This window comes from Camelus dromedarius, chromosome 8, assembly GCF_036321535.1.
Source record: "Camelus dromedarius isolate mCamDro1 chromosome 8, mCamDro1.pat, whole genome shotgun sequence".
Classification (NCBI taxonomy): Eukaryota; Metazoa; Chordata; class Mammalia; order Artiodactyla; family Camelidae; genus Camelus; species Camelus dromedarius.
In genome coordinates, this window is record NC_087443.1 from 62,014,836 (window position 1) to 62,035,610 (window position 20,775).

The 20,775-nt window shown below is 42.3% G+C and overlaps 1 protein-coding gene across 1 annotated transcript in view; it reads left to right on the forward strand.

Moving 5' to 3' along the window:
• The window catches only part of SORCS3 (sortilin related VPS10 domain containing receptor 3), a 564,832-nt gene that overhangs the window by 510,073 nt on the left and 33,984 nt on the right, over positions 1–20,775 (forward strand). The window contains exons 15-17 of the mRNA XM_010987110.3: positions 7,090–7,207; positions 8,153–8,286; positions 17,991–18,104. Coding sequence (XP_010985412.3) covers positions 7,090–7,207; positions 8,153–8,286; positions 17,991–18,104 — 366 coding nt within the window. The remainder of the gene's footprint in view (positions 1–7,089; positions 7,208–8,152; positions 8,287–17,990; positions 18,105–20,775) is intronic.

Here is a 20,775-nt window from a genome sequence, read left to right on the forward strand (position 1 = left end):
CTTAAGATTTTCTTCGGGCAGATGAAGATGGGAAAGTTGGTGGTTATAAGAGCTCAAGGTGCCGGTGCTTGCGTCACTGAGGACGATAAAGGAAAGGGGGAGGTCCCTGGGCAGGCTGATGACAGCACAATATTATCCTAGTTGAGTTCCATCAGATGTCCCCTCAAAAGCCAGTCTGCAGCGACATCCTCCTAGTCTAGCTCCCCACCCACACTGTTCGTTCTTTTTTGTGCATACTTCCAGTGGTTTCCTGGTAATGAATTCTCGTCCTTTTCCTCTTGGAAGGATTGTGGTCAACCACTCTCTCCTTGAAACTTCTCTCGCTTTTATAACTGTATATAAAAGCTGGTGTATTGGGAGGTCGAAAAAAGAACCAGGTTACCATGAAGGGGAGAATCAGGTGACCCAGAGTTGCTCTCCTGTAAAGAGGAAAACATCTTTAAGAGCCTACTCCTCTAATTACATTTAGTGTGGCATTGTTTCCACCTAAATTATAGCAATTATGTTCCGAGATCCCCTTTGAAATCAATTAATGAGTAGCTCACCCTCTATGTGTATGGAATTCTAATGAAGTCTTTTATGTTGTAAACCACCCTCCTCCCTCGACTTAATCACGTCCCTCCCCACAAGGCTTACTCAGGTCTGGATGGTGGATTAGAGAAGGTGTGTTATTTAGGATCCCAGCAAATCACAGTTGTTTGCAGAAATCCTAGCACAGTCCGCAAGAGCGAGGGGTAGAGAGGCTGCTGCAATTTTTCCTGAGATTGTTTTCGTCCTCCTAAACCCCAGAGGACACACAACTCAGCCATGTCCTCTGACCCGGAAATAAGGGCAGATAAAGCCCAATTTTGGAAGATGTGGATGATTTTGATAGATTAATTCTACCCATTAATCAACCCAGAACTATTTATTGAGCATCTGTTATATGAAAGAAGTGCCAGTGAAGACAAGGATGAATGACTCTAAGAGATAAATCCTTTGTGTACGGGGTCACCAGGAGATAGATCGCTTGTCCACCTGGAGGGAGACATAGGGATTGAAAGAAAATAAACTATTGGAAATGGTCTTTAAAAGGCCATGTTCTATCTAGACTATTTCTGTATCTCATCCTTTGAGTGTATCTGTCACTGATTAAAAATTATCTTCTGTAAGGATGCTGAAAGCTTGAGAGATGAAGTGATTTGCTCAAGGTCACCTAGCTAATTTAGTGGCAGACAAGGACTAGGAAAAGACAAGTCTTCTGTTTCCTTGCCCAGTACTCTTGCCACGGTGCTCAGACCACCTATATGTTAGAACAACCACACAAGAGTGCAGGAGGTCACTTTTCGACCAGAGTCATATCAACAGTGCACACGTTTAGCAACAGAGGAGTTTAAAGGAGGAAAGAGATGGTTTCAGGCTTGTAAAGCCCAAGAAGAAGGTGACTCTTGAATGGAGCCAAAAATTCTCATGAAAAAAACCCAGGTGACAAGGTAAAAAGAAAAAGAAAAACAGAAGTAATAAATTTTAATTGATTTTTCCTGAAAATCCATATTGTGAGAAATGGCTTTGAGGATTCATTTATTTTGTTCTGTGTTTGGGACCAACTTCTTAAAAGGAACTAAAGGGTAGGCTACCAGTTCCCAGACAGCCATCTGTATTTATGTATGAGGGATCCACATTCTCTAAGGCTCTATAGAAGATGTCACCAAAAAAAAAAAAAAAAAAAAAAAAAAAAGAAGAAGAAGAAGAAAGAAAGAAAGAAAGAAAAAAGAAAACCCCTGCATTTGAGGTTAGTATTTACCTTGCAAAAATGTTTTTAAGCCAACCCTATGGAAAGCTTCTGATGAGCTGGACCTTGGATATGAGTCTGTGTGGGTGCCAGCAATGAGAATGATGGAGATAGTAATACGTATTTGTTGTCAATTGGGATTTTCAAGATTTTCACATACATTTTCTCAGGGTTTTGATTATCTTGGTGAAAATACGCCTTGAGTTAAGAAGGGGAACTGGAATACGTTTCTTTATACGTAGGTCAAAATAGTTTATCTTGGTAATTGCAAGGAAGTGGGACTGTGGATGATAGTGGATATGAGCATGCTAGAAAATAAGTTTTTGCTTATCAAAGACTTGAAAGTGAAACCACCCTCTAGAATTGCCTTATTCCATGGTGCTCAATAATCAATTAGCTATTCTTTGTCATGTATCTATTGGTGAAAGGCTTTATGTAGCACAAAGAAGTTCAAGAACATCCCCAGCCTTACACAGCTTTCGAGGTGGTTGATACAAGTTGGACCAAAAATACAACAATTTAAATTCTGGATAAGTGGTCTAGAACAGTGTTTCTTAAACAGTGGTCCTGGAGACAATGAGATCAGCATCACCTGGGGAGTTATTGGCTATGCAAATAGTCAGGTACCCAAAACATACTAATTAGAAAGTCTGCATCTTAGACCATGTATATTTAACAAGCTCTCCAGGGGATTCTGATGCAGACAGTGGAGAACCTCTGGTCTAGAGATAATGGGATGATTTGAGTTTCTGAGGAATGAGAATTCAGTATTATATGAAACAGTCACAGAAGACTTTCTAAAAGAAGTAGCCCCTGATTTGGGAATCACATCCTTTTAGAAATAACTCTTGGGTCTTTGTATTTAATTGATATACGAACCACTTTGTTCCCCCAAAAGGTACCAAAAGGGGACAAGTATGTTGCTCCTACTTTACTGGTGATACATTTTAGAGGAACATTTCCAGGAGATAAGAAGCTTTTATCTGGAAAGCTGGTTTCTTGTATTATTAATCAGAAGCAGTCTAGGTTTTCTCTTTCTCTAATTCAGAACCAGGTGGATATACTCAGTGTTTATCACCCCAAAGTGATGGACGTGGTTTCTGATGAAGGCCACTCTGACTTCTCTGCAGGGGTCTCACTTCTACAGATCCTGTTGTGAATTTTAATATCTCTTCTAAAGGTGGATATAAAAAGGGATGAGAAATTGTTGAAATTAAATTAGTCCTTATTTTCTCTCCTGCTTCGTTTGCTGCATTTCTGTCACTTCTTCACCTTCCATGTGCTCTAATCAGAAGAGCAGTGAGTAAACCCAGGACTGGACAGATTTAGGGAAGCTGGCTCTTTGTAAAAGAGAGACCCTGTTTCAGAGTCACGTATGTCCCACAGGAGAGGGGTCCACCATGAACTGATGGCGGATGGAAGATAGAGAGTACATTAATGTCTGAAAGTTGTTAACGGGTTTTACCATCTTAGTTGGGGATCCAATGAGAAAATGAACAAAGTTCATAATCCTAACAGTAAATGTTTAAAAATCTGCATAATGGCATATGAAAGTGATCACACAGGAGAGCAGCCTCCCACACTCCTAAGTGAACCTATTAGTCCGTCCATTAACGGTTTGGGGAAGGACCTGGGGAACATGGTTTAAGGAGTCTGGGATAGAAGCCAAAGAAATATAGATGGAAGGAACTCATCTGCCAGGATTGCAGAACAGAAGAGTCTGAGTTAGTCCACAAGTCCTGAGTGGGCTCCTATTTTGTGTTCAGGCCTGAAATGAGCACTTTGAGATCAGGAACAGATCTTCTGAAGGGTTAGGAAGACCACCAACATGGACATCCTTAGAGGTTCAGGGTCAACCAGGCCATACACTTGGGTGATGCTTGTATCCTCCCCAGCATCAGCTCTGGGAAATGGTTGAGCCTGAGCTTGAAGTTCTGTGCTGACTAATCTCCAGCATTCCTTTCCTACGTGGGCAACTCTGTTACTTTTTTATGCTCAAGAGATCTGCCTAGATTGCCCATTGCATGGTCTTCCCTCCCCTGCCCCTTCCTAAGTCATCTATCTGCAGGTTAACCAGCCATAGTTTTTATAGCACCTCTTGGATAGGTGGATGAAAAGTGGTCTCCAGTCATAATGCCATTTATATTATTTCCTGCCTGCTGTAACAAATGACCATAAATTAGGTGGCTGAAAAAAAAAAACCAGAAATTTATTCTCTCACAGTTCTGGAGGCAGAGTCCAAGATCAAAGTGGCAGCAGGGCCGCACCCTCACTGGTGCACTAAAGGAGAATTCATTCTGGGCTCGTTCCATCTTCTGGGGGCTCTAGCTGTTCCTCGGCTTGTAGCTGCATAACTCCAGTCTTTGCCTCTGTCTTCACACAGCCTTCTCCTCTCTGCATGTCTCTCTTCTCTGTGTCTCTTGTAAGGACACTTGTCATTGGACTTAGGGCCAGGGTGATTTTATCTTGAGATCCTTAACTGACTTACATCTGCAAAGACCTTTCTCCCTGTAAGTTCACATTCACGGGTTACAGGGACTAGAGCATGGTCGTATCTCTTTGGGGAGCTACTGTTTAATCCAATATGTCATCTTAATCACTCTCTTTTTCAGTGGTCCTTAAACTTTGGGAACTGTAAACCCTTTGGAAAATCTGATAGAATATATATAATTTCTCCATAGGTAAATACACCTATGCCAATAAATGCGTATTTTTATTTAAAATTTCAGGAGAATTTAACTCTACTGCCACCACCAAAGCCCCTACATGTGCTCTGGGGATATTTAGTCTATATCCTTCTTGAATGGTGACATCCAAGACCAATTACAGTTTTCCTTTGTGTTGTAGTTAATGTAAAATAGACTGAGATATTGTCTCTTTTGTTCTAGACAGTATACAAAAATTCTGCATTAATTAATGCATTCCAAGATTACCTTAAGTAATTTCGGTCTCTCTGAAAAGTTGACTTCTGTTAGTCACACTGTGTATGAAAATTCTTAAGCCGCCATCATCATCACCATCATCATCACCACCACCATCATCATCATCATTTATCCTGAGCTGCACCAAGCCCCATTTCTTTATCCAATAATTATGTAGTTGCCAGAGAAGGACCTGACATTTTTCCCTGTTATGTCACATGTTATTAAATTCAGCCTGTCAAGACCTTTTTGGGTCCTGATTCTGCCGTCAAGCATATTGACTATTTCTTCCAGTTTTGTGTCACCAGAAAATGCAATTTCCAATGATGACCATTATTTTCATGTCGTCAAGTCATTAATAAAAATGATGAACAAGAAAGAGCAGACAGCAGAACCTTGCAGCTGCCTACTCACACCCTCCCTCCTGGTTGATTTTCTAATGCCTTAATTAGGTGCTGTTCAGCCACATAATTTTACTAGCACCTGGCTCATATTTTTTCATCTTTTCTTCAAGACTACAACAGACGCTGTCAGATGCCTTGCTGATACCCAAATCAATCACGTGCCTCATGTTTCCTTCTTCTAGCTGCCTAGTGATCCTTTCATAGAAAGGAAGGGGGTTAATCTGACATCATGTATTTTGTGATCCATGAAATAACTGTCGACTATTTGGAGTAGGCAGAAGTGTTTTGGTTTTGTTCCGCATCGCTATTACCCTGCTACTCAGAGTGCTCCAATCAGGAAAGACTTACTAGAGGAGGTGGCATTTGAATGTGGGAGGATTTGGGTAGGGTGGATAGAGAGGGAAGAAGACATTCTTCAAAAAAATCCCACTGATTTGTTTGTTTTCTTGATGAGCTTTTAACCTAATTCTCCTCTTTACAAACAAGTAGAAAATTTTTATAAGAAATAACTGTTTTGTTAAAGATTTAAAATTGACTGACTCATGACCTTTCCGAGAAGTGAATCAGAACAAAATGGTAGAAATCCCTTAGTGCAGACCGGGCATGGGTGTACTGGATTTGGAGACCACTGAATATAGCAAGAATGCAGTGGAACAGAGAGAACCTGGGGGGAGGTACCCCACACTGTGTTGGCCACACAACCCAGGACATTCTAGCCCCTTGGCTTCTACTACTCAGGGCTGAGGTAAGATTCATGCAAGCACCATACAGCTTTAATAAGGGAGAGACCTTCAGTCTCTCCCTCAAAGTCTGCTTAATCTCTCTTTTTTTTTTCCCCAAAGCTCTAAAAAACTTTAACATGTAACCGATAGAACATTAAAAGTCGTTTCCTGATGTGTATTTTAAGTTGGTGATCTACAAAACAATTCTGTTTCTTTCTCCGTTTCACAATTTCAGCCAGCCCCACCTCCCCCCAAGAGTCCTCATCTTTCAGATGGCAGAAGGAAATGTCCCTCGAGGAGGGTTAGTCTCTTAGGTGTCCCTGTGAGAGTTTTTTTTTGGGGGGGGGGGTAGGGGAAAGAGGAGAATCCAGGGCTGCTAGGCTGATGAAGTCTTGCCGTCCAGTTCCTTGAAAGACTTGTCGGTTTCGGTTCCCGGCATGACTGGTCTCCCCTTTACATCACTGTGATAGATGCCTTGCATTGTAATTATAAGACACGCCACCCGAGTGGAGTATGAATGATCAGTCTTGTTTTCTATTTTTCTAGAAACGATTGATCATTCATATTTATAGGGCTATCAACTGCTGGGCTTTGAAAGGTCAGTATTGATTGTCTAAGTCGCACAGACAGAGTGCTTCCCCACTACACATGAATACGTGCTCCTTTTATAAGATGGTGATGATTTTTCAGGGAATGGGGAGAAGAGGGCAGTATTCCTGTGAATTAAGCATTGGGAATTTCAACTAAAACGTGCTTAGATGGGACCAGAATTTTGGAATGGGTGGGGTCGATCATACTGCGGATTAGCTAGTCCATACCCCCTCCCAGCATACACACGTACACTTTACAGACAAGGAAGCTGAGTCCCTGCCAGTGGACATCGGTGGATCCAACCCTAGCACTTGTATTCAGAAGAAGGCCCTGTGTCCACATTGGAGGAACAGTTCTCCCTGGAGACTATTGGGAAAATGTTTCCTTCTCCATGCCTTTCTGTATTTTAAAATGTTGCTTGTCAGGCACATATATTACTTTTGCACAAAAAAAAAAAAAAAAGTGGGTTTTAAACCCACAGTGACCACCCTGTCAGTTGGCTAGTGTCATGTGGGCGTGGACTTTCCCCGCGATGGCCTTCAAAGACCTGACTTTGGAAGAGCTGGTAAAGCCTAGGCTGCAAGTCAGCCCCACCCCTGCCCCTCCGGTCTCTGTGCACGAGTGGCTGACTACGGGGCTTCCTCTGCTGCTTTTTTCTCCTTTCTCCCCTAAACACTTAGAGTTTTTGGCCACTTCAGCCTCCGCTCCGAATGGCAGTTGGTGAAGGTGGACTACAAATCTATCTTCAGCCGGCGCTGCACCAGGGAGGACTTTCAGACCTGGCACTTGCTCAATCAGGTACAGCGCAGGCCTGGGGAGTCCTGTTTCAAGAAAGAGGGGCCACTGCAAGCCCAGCTTGGTTGTACGGGGGCCTTCCTAATTGGGGGAGGGACGTGCTGGGCCATCCAAGAATAAGGGTGGCTGTAGGGGGAAGGGTTGGAGCCCACACACTCAGGTCTGGCAGGAGCAGGTGATATTTTGGGACCATTCTGCACCCTGGAATCCTGCTCTACTCACTGAAAGCACTGAGCAGCCTGGAGGAGAGGTGACAATGATGACTTGGGATTTTAGTGCCCCCCATATAGAAATAAGCCCAGAGAACGAGGATCATCTCACCTTCTACTGGAAGAGGAAGATTTTATAAGGGCCTCAGGGGCACTGGGAACAGGACCACAGAAAAAGCGTGAAAGGTGGGAGTGAGGGGCTCTAGGAGTGGCGGATATTTAGTGCTGTGCAGTAGAGGTGGACCTCTTTTTCCTTCAGAACCGTTGGTCCCTATAATTTATACCAACTCCTCCTTCCCTTGTTGCCCTTGACTAGGAATAAGGACCTGTGCATGTTTTTTTATCGTAGAAAGGACACTTGTTGGGTCCACTTCAGTTTTACTCTGAAGATGATGTGGAAAATGTGCCAGAAGGGGTTCTTTTCCACTGGACTTTCTCCTGAAGCCATTTGGGCAGTTGCCTGGTGGTCTGTGAGGATGACCTGGAGTTTGTGCATTCTCCATGGGAGTGAAGAAGAAACAAGGCCAGGTTGCCATCCCTGGCTAGCTTGGGTGGAGGGACGATAGTGGCCTCCCCTCGTGTTCCTCCGTGTGGCAGTGAAAGATCGGCCTTCTAGTCTTTGAAATTCCTGGGAAGGAGATTTCTGTGTAAAGTGACCAAAAGAGAATGAGAAGGCTAATGCTGGTTCATTTCCCCTCTGTGTTTTTGTGACTCTCTCTCTGTGGACTTCTTTCCTAAGGGGGAGCCTTGCGTCATGGGAGAGAGGAAAATATTCAAGAAACGCAAGCCAGGAGTTCAGTGTGCCCTGGGCCGAGACTCCTCGGGGACGGTGGTCTCAGAACCCTGCGTCTGTGCCGACTGGGACTTTGAATGGTGAGTCCCTTGACATCTAATTGCTCTTTCCAACCAGACAACTACCAGTTTGGGGGATGAGGGGGAAGGTGAAGTTAGGGGAGGAAGGCAGGGCTCAGAGGTAGGAGGTGTGTCTGCTGGCCCAGGGGCCTAGCTGCCCCAGCTCCTGGCCAGGTGGGAAGTCGGCATCCCGGGGCGGAGGACAGGAGGAGGCATTTTCACAGGAAGATCATTGTCCTGTCAGAGCAGCATGTCTGAGGGGACTTCTCATCTTCAGTCAGCAGCTGTGCTGGGAAGCGCTGGAGAGGCCGGGCTGGGCGCTGAGAGGTCCGAGAGCTGCCGCCTTGGACAGTTAGTTAGCCCAAACTGCTCTTCTGTGCAAACTCACCCTTATCATCATTTCTTTTTTTTTTTCCTCCCTCTAATGACAACCACCAAGAACAACTTTGAATCTTGCCTATTAGCTAATGATCACAAATTTCCAAATATTTACTTCCAGCCCTGGCCTGTCTCTCCTCTCAGTTGGAGACATTTGTGTCCATCTATTTACTTAGCATCCATCTTCCCTTGAATTGCTAGTAAGATTTCAGGCTTCATGTGGCCAAAGCAGAACTCTTCCTGAATACCCACTGCTGGAAGCAGCTTTTCAGCTTTTCTTAACCACCACCTGCCCCGACCAGTTTTTCCAAATACGGTAAAACACATAGACATCCACTAAGTTGCTTAAGTCAAAAATCCCAGGAGAGCTTGATTTTTCCCTTTTCCTTATGAGTCTCTATTTCCAAAACACATTCTAACTCAGAGCACCTGTACCTGTCTCCTGCAATCTGGATCATTCCAACAGTTTTCTAACTCACTCTCTACCTCCATCCTGGTCACCCTAAAATCTATCCTCAGAGCAACCAAAATTATATTTTAAAAACCCAAATCAGATCTTACCACTCCTATGCTTAGAACACTCCAATGGCATCTCCTCTCCCTTGAAATATAATCCAGTTTGCTCTTTCTTTGGCGTGTTCCACTGTAGGTGATTTGACCCACTACCATCGTGCCTTAACTTCTTACCATTCTCCCCTCATTCACCATTTTGCAGCCACACACCATCTCCTGAACCTTGATTAACCAAGCTCATTCCTGGCAAAGGAAACAGCACATGCAAGGATTTCTTCCAAATCTCAGCATGGCTGTCACCTTTGGCTCAGTCATGCCTCAGCAAAAACATCAGCTCCACAGAAGTGCCTTCTGGGACCATCTAATCTCACCTGCACCCTGGCACTCTCTGGCATATCACCCTGTGTTGTTGTCTTCTTAGGATTAATCCCACATGGAGAGAGCATCTTTTGGTGGCTTTGTTATGGTCTGTCTCTCCAGTAGAATGTAAGTGCTACGAGGGTGGGAATTTTAGACGTTGTGGCATCCTCGGTGCCTGGCCCATAGTAAGCATCAAATAGTTGTACAATATTTCTGAGTATTGTTTCTTCTAGGAGAGTCAAAAACCTTCCCCAGTCTGGGAATGGGGGATCCCATTGGTGATCACGGGGTGATCCTACCCTGAACCCCTCTGGATGAATTCTTCCTCTGCATCACAGTCAAAAGCTGAAGTTCAATTTATATAGTTTCATAACCCATCCCAGGTGAAAAGACAAAGCAGCTGATGGCTTAGGGATCAGCCTATAAACATGCACAGGGCAGAATAATGACACAGTGGCATCAGGGCTTTTCTGGCTTCTAATAACAGAAGTAAGTCCAAACAGGTCCAGAACAGCAGCCTTACCCCTTCCATCCTCATTTCTTCCAGCTTGATTTGTGTTGGAAGCCATCCTTCATCCCCCACTTCCTACCAGGGCTACAGGTGGTGACAGCAAGCCCACTAGAAGACTGTGCCCGCTGCCTCCCTGCCCCTCATCCCCGAACTCATGCCTTGAAAAGCTTGACTTCAACAGGAATTATCCAAGAGGGATGTGCCAAATGGAATTTAATTAGAATGGCAGGGTCCCCATCTGTAGCATTTTTGACCCCTTGGAAACAAAGGATATTTTCATCTTGGGAAGAACAGTGTTTAATTATTAATCACAATCCAGAAAAATAGTCATAGCAAGGTACCCAGCAGGCCACTCAGAACGACGGTGCGTGACATGCTGATGTCAAGCTGAATATTCAGAACGTGAATATCAGACTTCCTCGTGTCTCTGTCTCTGCATGTGTCAGGCGACATTTTCTCCCATGTCTCTCTGAGCTGTGCCAGACCTCATCCGTTGTTGGGAAATCTTGCAATGCAGTAGGAGTAAGAATTGTAACACAAATACGTTTTTTCCTTCAGCAATTCCATTAATATAGCCTGGAAAAAGAAAAAAATCCCGGCTCTGATATTCAGGTTTTGACCTTGGGAAGTTTTCCTGGTCTCTATGACTTCACCTCCTGGGCTGTACAATGTAAATATCCAGCATGTATCTCATTGGGTCCTAGGGAGGCATAAATGAATTCACATACACCGTCAATGTGAGTAAGGAATTTATCCTAATGGCACGGGTATCCATGTGGCACCTTTTGCTGCTGCGGTTGTCAATCATCTCCTCCACGGTGAAGGGATCCCCATAGGCTGTTCAGCACAGAAACCAGAGTTTATACATCCAAAGGAGCACTATCTTCACAGTTGTACCTTTGGGTGTTATCCATTTATTTCAATGCTGATAGCTTTGCTAAAAATATTTCTGAACCTTTCTCTGGAAACTGCTGTCAGAATGCATCTATAAGTAAAGTGGGGTGAGGGGGAAGCCCTTGCAAAACATTCTGTGGTTCTCACACTTGCATTGGTAGAGGCACCACCTGGACCCAGCACCCTGTAATGTAGCATTGTTACTTTGACACTTTAGTGAGAAGAAATTCAGCCTCTGGAATGTAAGTTACTTGACCAAGGGTAGATAAGCTGGGAGAGAAGGAGGTGAGGGTCAAATGTAAGTCTAGCTGAATCCCACGCTCTCTCCTCTCTCCACGCCATGTCTCAAGAAATCAAACAGGTCTTTATTACTTTATTTTTCAGAAGAAATAGGGTCCCCAAGTTGAGTTCTTGAAAAATTAAAACTTATCCTCAAATAACCCAGGTTAACTGCTGGTGATGAGGTCTAGTATAGAATGTTCCACCAACTCTAAACCAATGCCAAATGAAGTCGTTTTGGCCATTGGTACTAGAATTGTGGGAGGTGTATGGTGTTTAAGAAGAATTTATAGAATTTGGGGGGCAGATATGTATAACACATCATATATTTACCTTTCTATAGCCTATCATGCCTCATATTAAACAGAAGATAGAACCATTTGAGTCTGAAGTAGGATAAACCGACACACAAGACCTGAGGCTATGTTAGTAGTTCTAATCAGAGAACAAATGCCAAAAAAAAAAAAAAAAATCATGGGCGAGTATTTTTGTACTACTTTTGAGTATGGAAGAAATAATTTGATTTCTGAAATTTCTGGGTTTTGTTTGTTTTTATGGTGGTTTTTATGGACAATGGGGCTGAGTATTTAAATTTTGTTTGTTATTTTGTTTTTAAGTCAACTTTAATAAACAAAGTTGTTGGTTAAAAATATAATTTTTCCATCAAATATAGTTTGTTTGTCATTAATGCTCATGCTGGAAAGTCATGTATGGCAGCCACTTCAGAGCCCTGTCTCCTTCTCAGTGCCCCTTCCTACCAGGAACTGTTTGTTGGTGGGTAAGGAAGCTGAAAAGCCCTGTTGGGTTAGTATAAGTGATTACCATGCACATTCCACATAATCCTTTTCCTAAGCCAAGTCAGGTCATGTTCTTTTGATTGGTCCAGGCAACTTTTAAGTCAGAAAGCAGGGATTGGAGACTGGGGAAGGTGGCTTAAATGTCTTGATTTTGGTGGAAAAGTTAAGGAGTGCAGCCTGGATTCACAAAGGACTGGTATTTTCTACCTGTATCCTTCCTCTGTTTGAAGAAGGAAGGTTCAATAGATTCTCAGATGCATTGATTTGTAGAACATTGACTGTCACAACTTTTGCCCTTCCGTCCAGAGCGGGTGTCAGTAATAAGTATGAATTTTGCATAAATATTGATGTTTCTGCTTAATGACCTCATAAATCCCCCAGCCTCATGCTTACTGTAGCGACTCACTCTGCAGCAACTCTGTCATGGCACTGTGAGGGGCCGGGAACGAATTCTCCCTGGGAAGTAAGTCTGTCAGAGTCTGACTGGTGGGTAGTTGGAAAAGGGGGCTGCTCTGAAGTCCTGTGAGGCCTCCTAGGAAGTAGGTGGCCCCTGGGGGGTCCAAATGCATTTGTTCAGTGAGAAACCAGGTAGGACCAGAGACGATGCCCAGTCGTTCTCTTTTCTTACTCACTCACCCAACCACTCAGGCAGCAATAATTTTGCTGAGCACCTGCTATGTACCAAGTTTTTTTTTTTTTCAATTGAGTTACCAAGGTCTTTAGATGGATTAGCTCACTTAATCTTCTCAACCAGCTCCTGGAAGGACAGTCTGTTATGGTAGCCATTTTATAGATGAAGAAATGGAGATACAGAGAGGTTAAGTATAACTCATTCAAAATAAAAATATTCTGACTCCAGAGTCCTAAGTCTTAGTATGTCTTAGAGTTTACCTTCCGTATCCAGTATGATTCCAGATCCACACAGCAGGTTTATCAAATGGTAATGTGGAAGAGAGAGAGGGAGAGATTTGCAGTACTATCGTACATAAATTCAGGTGTGTCTGAAATCCATTCGATCTTTAATATTATGCATGTAGGGTTCAATCAGGTGTATTTTTTCTGTAGACTAGGCATGGTGAGAAAATCGAAGATGTATAAACCAGAGTTACTGGATGCAAAGAAAGCGTAACAGCAAATAATAAAGAGTATAATTGGGTGCTGAATTTTATGTTGCAGACCTATGCTGTACAATATAATAGCCACTAGTCATGTGCGGTTACTTGCATTAAAATTAAATACAATTAAACATTTATTTCTTCAGTTCCAGCCACATTTTGGGTGCTCAATAGTCACACGTGGCTGGCGGCTACCATATTGGAGAGCATAGATGTAAAACGTTTCCATTAGCACAGAAAGTTCTGTGGGACAGCATTGGCCCTAGCTGCAAGTGCTGGGAACCGTCAGAGTAAAGCGATCACTGAGGACTGGAGTAATGATGGAAGGCTTCCTGCAGGAGGCAGTGATGAAGCTGTGTAGACTTGCAGCTGAGTAAGCACAAGGAAAGTGGGCAGCACATCAGAGAAAACAGAGGTATGAAGATGACTAGAGGGATAAGGGCAGATGGGTAGCAAGGGATTAGATTTGGAGAAATACTTGAGCAGTGATTGTTTGGTTTTTCAAATAATTTCTGAAATGGTTTGGATGTAATTATCTTTCTATCTCTACAGCTGTTCTTAGGCTTATGCTTTAGCAAATGATGATGTTAATTATTATTCCATTGTTTTTGTTGTTGTTTTTGTTGTGGTTGCTTCTCTTTGCTAAGTGTTCATTCTGTGCCTGCCAAAAAGCTCTGTGTATCTGATCCCAAACCCGGCATGCTATCCTGTCTCCTAAAATGAGACAGGAACACCTGTGGAACACTGATCAGAGAGTTTTAACTCCCAAGTGGGAGAATGGAGGAACTGGGGGTCAATGAGACTATTACATGGCTGTGCATGGTCCGAGAGTAAGACACCCGCTACCCCTGGGCCAGCAGAGACTTTGGCTTCTTGGCTGGCTCCAAGAGGCTCAGAATGTCATTCTTGGGGACCAGGGGACCCTCCCTACTGATGATTAAATGAGTGTTTCATGGGATTGTTCTAATGTTGAACCAGAGGTCAGAAGTATCAATTACCATTATTGGCTGACATCATCAGCTCTGTACAATCTCTAACAAATCATTTCTCCTCTTTTTGCTTCTTCTTTTCAATCTGTCACCTGAGGGGGACTAGACCAAAGGAAAGCAAGTGTCCCTTCCTATTCTGACATGCAGAAGCTTTTTGATTTCTGAACCTTTCCTTGTCTATTCCTTCTTTGAATCCTCTAAGGCTTCTCCCGCGATGGGGTTTGGAGGACACACAGGTCCCTGGAAATGGGCAAGTTTTCCCCTAACATTTTAGAAGTTATAAACCCTTTTGTAGTTAAGGGAGACACAGAGGTGACTTATCTCTTAAAGGAAACTGCTTGTGTGTTTGCAGAAGCTGTGGCAGTTTACTTCCCTGAGGCAAGTCAAACTTTCTGGTTCATTCTCTCCAAATGTCACAATTCACCAGAAAAAACCTTTCCCCAGGAAGCTGGAGCAGCAGCTGGAACTGCTTGTTTGTTGAAATCATGAAAGCTCCAGTGCTGGGAGGGAGTTTGGGAGATTTGGGGCAGTATGAGAGATTTTAACATATATTTAGCAGAAGTTAATGAAGACGTCCACAGCTGGGGGGCAGCCAGTGATGCTTCCATTCATGTTATTAAATATTAATCAGGTGCTTTTTTTCTTTGGGGCCAAGCAGCATGCCTGGTGCACCTTTTTAAATGACTGCATTGCTAACAGGTAGCAGAGCTGAACAGAACTAAAGATGGTTACATTTAGCAAAGAGAATTACGATGTTCCTCTCCTTCCCAGAGCTGCATAGGAGAGTACAAAAAGATTACTAGTATTTCTCAGGATTAACAGGACAGTCACTGGATTGACCTCATAAAGCAATCAAGGGATATTCTAGAAGCAATGCAGACATGCCACAGCCCCAGTATTTCTGCAGATAAACAATACTTAGAAATCAGATATTCAGTGCTGTGCTGGTAAATACTTAACTACTGGCTCTCTGAGAATAAATAAATAAATAAATAAATAAGCCCTGATGAGTAATGTTTGCTAAAGGCTGTAAATATTCCTACCATAGCCGATTTCAAGCTACCAACCTGACATCAGTGAGTGCAGAACTGGGAAGCACATGTATTTCTACCATACAGATACATAGAAGTAAATGACATAAGAGAGCATAAGTACCATAACAATGTATAATGACAATTTATATATAATGTTTATTGCAGCATTTAATAATAATACACAGTGACATAACGAGGAATTCCCATGTTTTGAGTATTTATTATCTTTTAAATAGGATTTATTTAATTGAAATTTTGTATAGCTTAACTTTTGATAATAGCTGTGTTTAACAACTATTAGCTAACTTGCAAAATTCCTGAAATTTTAAGTTATCTCGGGGGCTGTTACCAGCTAGCACAACACAGAGTCCTTATGAACTCTCAGGCTGGAAGATCTCCAATCACTGCAAAAAGTTACTTTGACATGCCCCTTTCTCCTTCTGTTCTTCCAGGTTCATGTAAACATGCGATGTCAAAGCTGGTCTTGAGCGCCACCATTTGCAATGCCTTGAGCGCACACTCACTCCACAGGCATCTGTTGAGTGCTTGGGATGCTCTCCATGGGCCACACTGGAGAGTCAACTCCAGGCTCACAGCCTCCTGGCAGAAATAGACCAAGGGCAGTGGGATAATTAGTGCGATCATTTTAAAATGTAATTGAAATATTCACTCACTCAGTAAATATTTATTCAACACCTGAAATGTCCTAGCTACTATTCTATTTTTATTTTTTTAAATTTTTGTTATTTTTAATTGAAGTATAGTTAATTTATAATGTTATGTTAGTTTCTGGTATACAGTATAGTGATTCAATTATATATATGTATATATATTATATATATTTGTTTTCATATTCTTTTTCATTATAGGCTATTACAACATACTGAATATAGTCCCCTGTGCTATATATTAGGACCTTTTTGTTTATTTATTTTATGTATATTAGTATCTGCAAATCCCAGACTCTTTAATTTATTCCTCTCCACCCCCTATCCCGCTGGTAACCATAAGTTTGTTTTCTATGTCTGTGCATCTGTTTCCTAGGTACTATTCTAGACTCTAACACTGGCGGATAAAACCAACCAACAGAGGTGTCTGTTATTTTGTAGCCTCAATGTTTGCAAAATGCTATGGCCACAAAGATTTTGTCTGGAGAAGCAGGGATGGCCTCATGGGACCTAGATATTGGAGAAGGATACGTAGGCAACTGCCAAACACAGAAAGGGGAAGAGTGCTTCAAAAGCCCAGGGTGTAACCCACACAGAGAGGGTTGAAAGGTTGGCTTGAGTTTGTTGTAGAAAAAGATGATAAGAAGGTGGGTGGGGCCAGACTGAGAAGATACTGTATAGAATCTCATCCGTCTATGGATACTTCCTAACTGTACTGCTGCACACTGTATCCCCGTGCTCCGCGTCATCCTGTATTACTCTGTTCTTTTGTTGAACTTGAGGCACACTGTTTTCCTCTCTCTGAAAGACTGCAGGCCCCCTGAGGATAGGGATTCTTGCACTTCTTTGTCATGACAGTACACGTATTGAGTAATGAATAAACGCAGGCTTCAACTTTTCTTCCCATGTCCCTTTCATTCCTATCCTATTTACCCACAGAGACAGTTTGCCTCCATTTTCACTGGACTTTAATTAAATCTTGGCTCAAAGAATATGGGAGAAAAAAGGAAAGAGGAGTGGGTCTGGAGAGAGTGAAGTCCTGGTTGTTTTGTTTCATTAATACTCAGTGGATCAATATTCAGATGTCCAGATGGTTCTGCCCTGTCTGTGGGTTTCAGGAAACCCTTGAGTACTTAACTTACAAGCATGACTTCCTGAAGTGGGGAGAGTGTGGGTAGAGTGTGTGCTTAGCATGCATGGGGTCCAGGGTTCAATACCCAGTACCTCCATGAAAAAAAAAAAAAAACATAAATAAGTAAAAACACATTTAAAAAAAAAAAAAGAAGTATGACTTCTGCCAAATGAAGCCACCTTCAGTGACCGAGGGTTGGTTACAAAAGCAATAATTCTTACTTTCTTGCTCTTTTTCGATCCTGACATTTATGTTTCTGGGAGTTTTATGAAATTCCAAGAAGTAAGGCAACACTATGACTATTTCAGGTGGGAGCCCCCCTCTCCTACACTGGTCTGGGACTTCCTCATTTTGGAGTACGGAGAAAAGAAGTGGATCATACTTGATTTTCTTTCCTCATTTTATTATGTCTAGGCTTTTATCCAAAAAAAAGAAAAAAAAAACCATGGAAAAGGAGCTACAATTTAGTTTTTTGTGTTTTGTTTTTTTCCTGAAGGAAATGGGGGACCTGTGTTACATATAGTTGGGAAAAGTTTGAAATGACTGGTTGTGTCTGTGTAAATACAAATGTGTATATGTGTTTGAGAGAGAATTTCCAGGAAAAATGAAAATAAAATCAATGAAATCCATTTTGGAATAAAATGTGGAATCAACACAGAAATTAATTTTGACCTTTAAAGTCATCTTCTTGGCTGTCATCTACTTATTTCAGTAATTCCACTGTGATCCAAAGTGTACTTTTAAGCTTACAACATCCCTCACACCTACTCCAAGCCAGTGTACCTGCCACATTATGTATATCCATACCTTTGAACACCTGGACTCTTAATTTGATAATCCACTATGTCTTCTCTCTACACTGGACTCTGAATGGGGTTATTTCTAAATCTGAAAATCCGTTTTCAAAGTATGAACATTTGCCTTCGCTGGGAATATTTAAAGAATGTGTTGCAGGGGTTTGGGTGGCTCTAGGGCTGTTTGTGTTTGTGTGTGTCTGTGGGTATTTTTAGCATTTGTGCATCTACACCAGTGTGCAATGTTCATTCTCCGGACAGTGACTATGGCTATGAGAGACATGGAGAGAGCCAGTGTGTCCCAGCTTTCTGGTACAATCCCGCATCCCCATCAAAGGACTGCAGCCTTGGTCAAAGCTACCTTAACAGCACTGGGTAAGTTAAACACCTGAAGGAACTCTACTGACTGTTTCCCTATTTCCCTAAGTTGGGATCAAAGGAGCATTGCTTTCGAAGCAAGATGGAGGAGAGACAGAGTTAGTTTACAGTGGGTGGCTTCTGAGAACAACTGAGAGGGTCTTACCTGAGACTAGCTCTTTTGGACCATCAGAAGAGATTCTGATTACTCAGATTTCAGTACATTTTGTCATTTGCCTTCAATAGACCATAGCTATTGGTTTGGTCAGGTCTTCTTTTCTGGAAAGAGATGCCACCTTGTTATTTCAGGCCTCAATGAAATAGATGAACACAAGTGGTGTGCAAATACTACCGTGTCCTCTAGACAGATGAACTGACGCTCTCATAGACTGATGAGGACATTTTAAAATGAAAATTTAAGAGTCCCATCCTAGGAGCTCCTTATAAGAAGGTCAAGGCACACTTTCTGTAATTGTCAAATGATGTGTGTTTCTCTCTGCCTACTTATTACTTACTCAGATGCTTGAAAAAAATTTCCTTGGAGATTTGTTGTCCTCCCCTTTGCTTCACTGCTTCCATGAACAGATTTCAAAAATGGATTGGTGGTCTAAGACAGCAGTTTGCAAATCTTAATGTGCTGTGAATCACCTGGGGATCTTGTTAAAATGCAGCTTCTGACTTAGGAGGTCTAGATGGGCACTGAGTGATCTGGATGTCCTGGAATCCGTCTCAGCTATTCTGATGGATCTTCTAACACCTCACACAAGTTACTCACAATTTCACTTACTCACTCTTACCTTACCTGGTTGTAAATGAATGGTTAGGGTCGTATCTACCCAACTGACATCTACAGAGGAAAACAAAACAAAACAAAACATGATGGAAGAGATATATTGAGTAGTCTGAGATACTCTGAAAAACATAGATAGTTTTAGTCAAATATTTGGTCCTAGGGAGCTATTCCTTGGACCTGAGCTGGGGTTTAAACATTTTTGATGTCATTTTATTGTAGATACCTGATTTAGGGATTTAAGCCATTCGAGCTACAGACATGTGGAAACTTAAAGACACGTGGTGTCAGAGAACGAAGTGCTATGAAGTTTGAGGAAGAGAAACATAACGGAGACAAGTAATCAGCTAGACGACCAAATTCCTAGCCAGAGCATACCTTGGACACAATTGAAAGAGAATTGCATTAGGACTTACATATGATCATGTGACATGTGTAGGTGGCCCCAATATTAAGCAAGTTAGGGGTACCAAAACACCAAATAAATCAGGGAGATGAAAAGGGAAAATTGTTAATTTTTCAAAGGCTCCACTACCAATGTCTACATACATCTCTAGGCAGCTTAAATCTTGCTTCATGTTATAAAGTGTCAACCAGTTGGCCACTTGAGGTTGAAGAGGAAGAGTAGATGATACCAAGTTTGCATTAGGATATGGTACCCACCAATATATTTATCATAAGTAAAACTAACTAGCTTCTAAACGACTAAAGGTTGGCAGGAAAGTATAGATGATAAAAGTTTGATTATGAGGACCAGGGCTGACCAAAAGAACTCTAATAGGAGCTACATATGTAATGTAAAATTTTCTAATAGCCACACTGAAAAGATTTTGCAAAAAAAGGTGAAATTAATTTTGATAATGTATTTTATTTCACCCAGTATGTCCAAAATATTATCATTTCATCAAGCAACACTAACTACATTTCAAATGCTCAGTAGCCTCGGTGGAAAGTGGCTACTGTATTGGACAGCACAGCTGTTATGAACTCAGCTAGCAATTAGGAGTAATATGGATGCACAAGAAGATGCGCTGTAATTCTATCCAAGGCAATAACTACCTACAGCATTTGCTTAACATCTTCCCGAGATCTCTGGATGGAGATGTAGGACCGATAATTCAGTGGTATTGGGGGTGGGGTGGAGGGGAAATATCAGGTATAGTGGAGGATGGATATCACTCATAAAGAATTTGGTTTCATCTACTTTCAAGGCCACCAGAAGAAGGCAACATGGATGGATTGGTTAATTACTCCTGACACACAGGGTGAAAGAAGAGTGATGTGATGGTGGTGGTGGTGGTGGTGGTGGTGGTGGTGGTGCATTTATTTTATGTGGTTTTACCAGAATGTTGATTTTATGGAGCCTTACAGATAGCAGTATGCCTGGAAATAATGTCTGTCATGCAGGTCAGAGCTATGGGCAAGCTCTCAGCTTGGCTTCACCTGCTGGGGTCCAGGGTCAAGCATGATGACATATCATCGCTGTGCACAAAGATGCCCTTATCCTAGAAGGTCACAGCGCTTGTCAGAGAGGTTTTCTCATGAAAACTTCTCAAAGGCAGTTTGACCACGGCAGGATTCAGTAGGCGTTTCAAACGTGTGCTTCTTACCTGGCATTTGTGCTGAGTGGGCAATGAAATATTAGCAAGGAGAGAAAATATGCTACAAAATAGCATAGGTGTCTTCAGAGTAAGGCATTAGGAGATGGGGTGATGTCCCGGGTAAGGGGACACAAGGAGGGATTTCCTGAGTAATCAGTTAGAAAAAGGCTGATCTTCTAGCTGCTTTCTGGCCTCAAGGAGGAGAGAGAAGTGTGTGCTTTTCTTGCTTCCACAGTCCAGTGGGTCCGCCTCCTCCTGGCCTGTGCGAGTCAGACATTGATTTCTCTTGGCTGGTTTA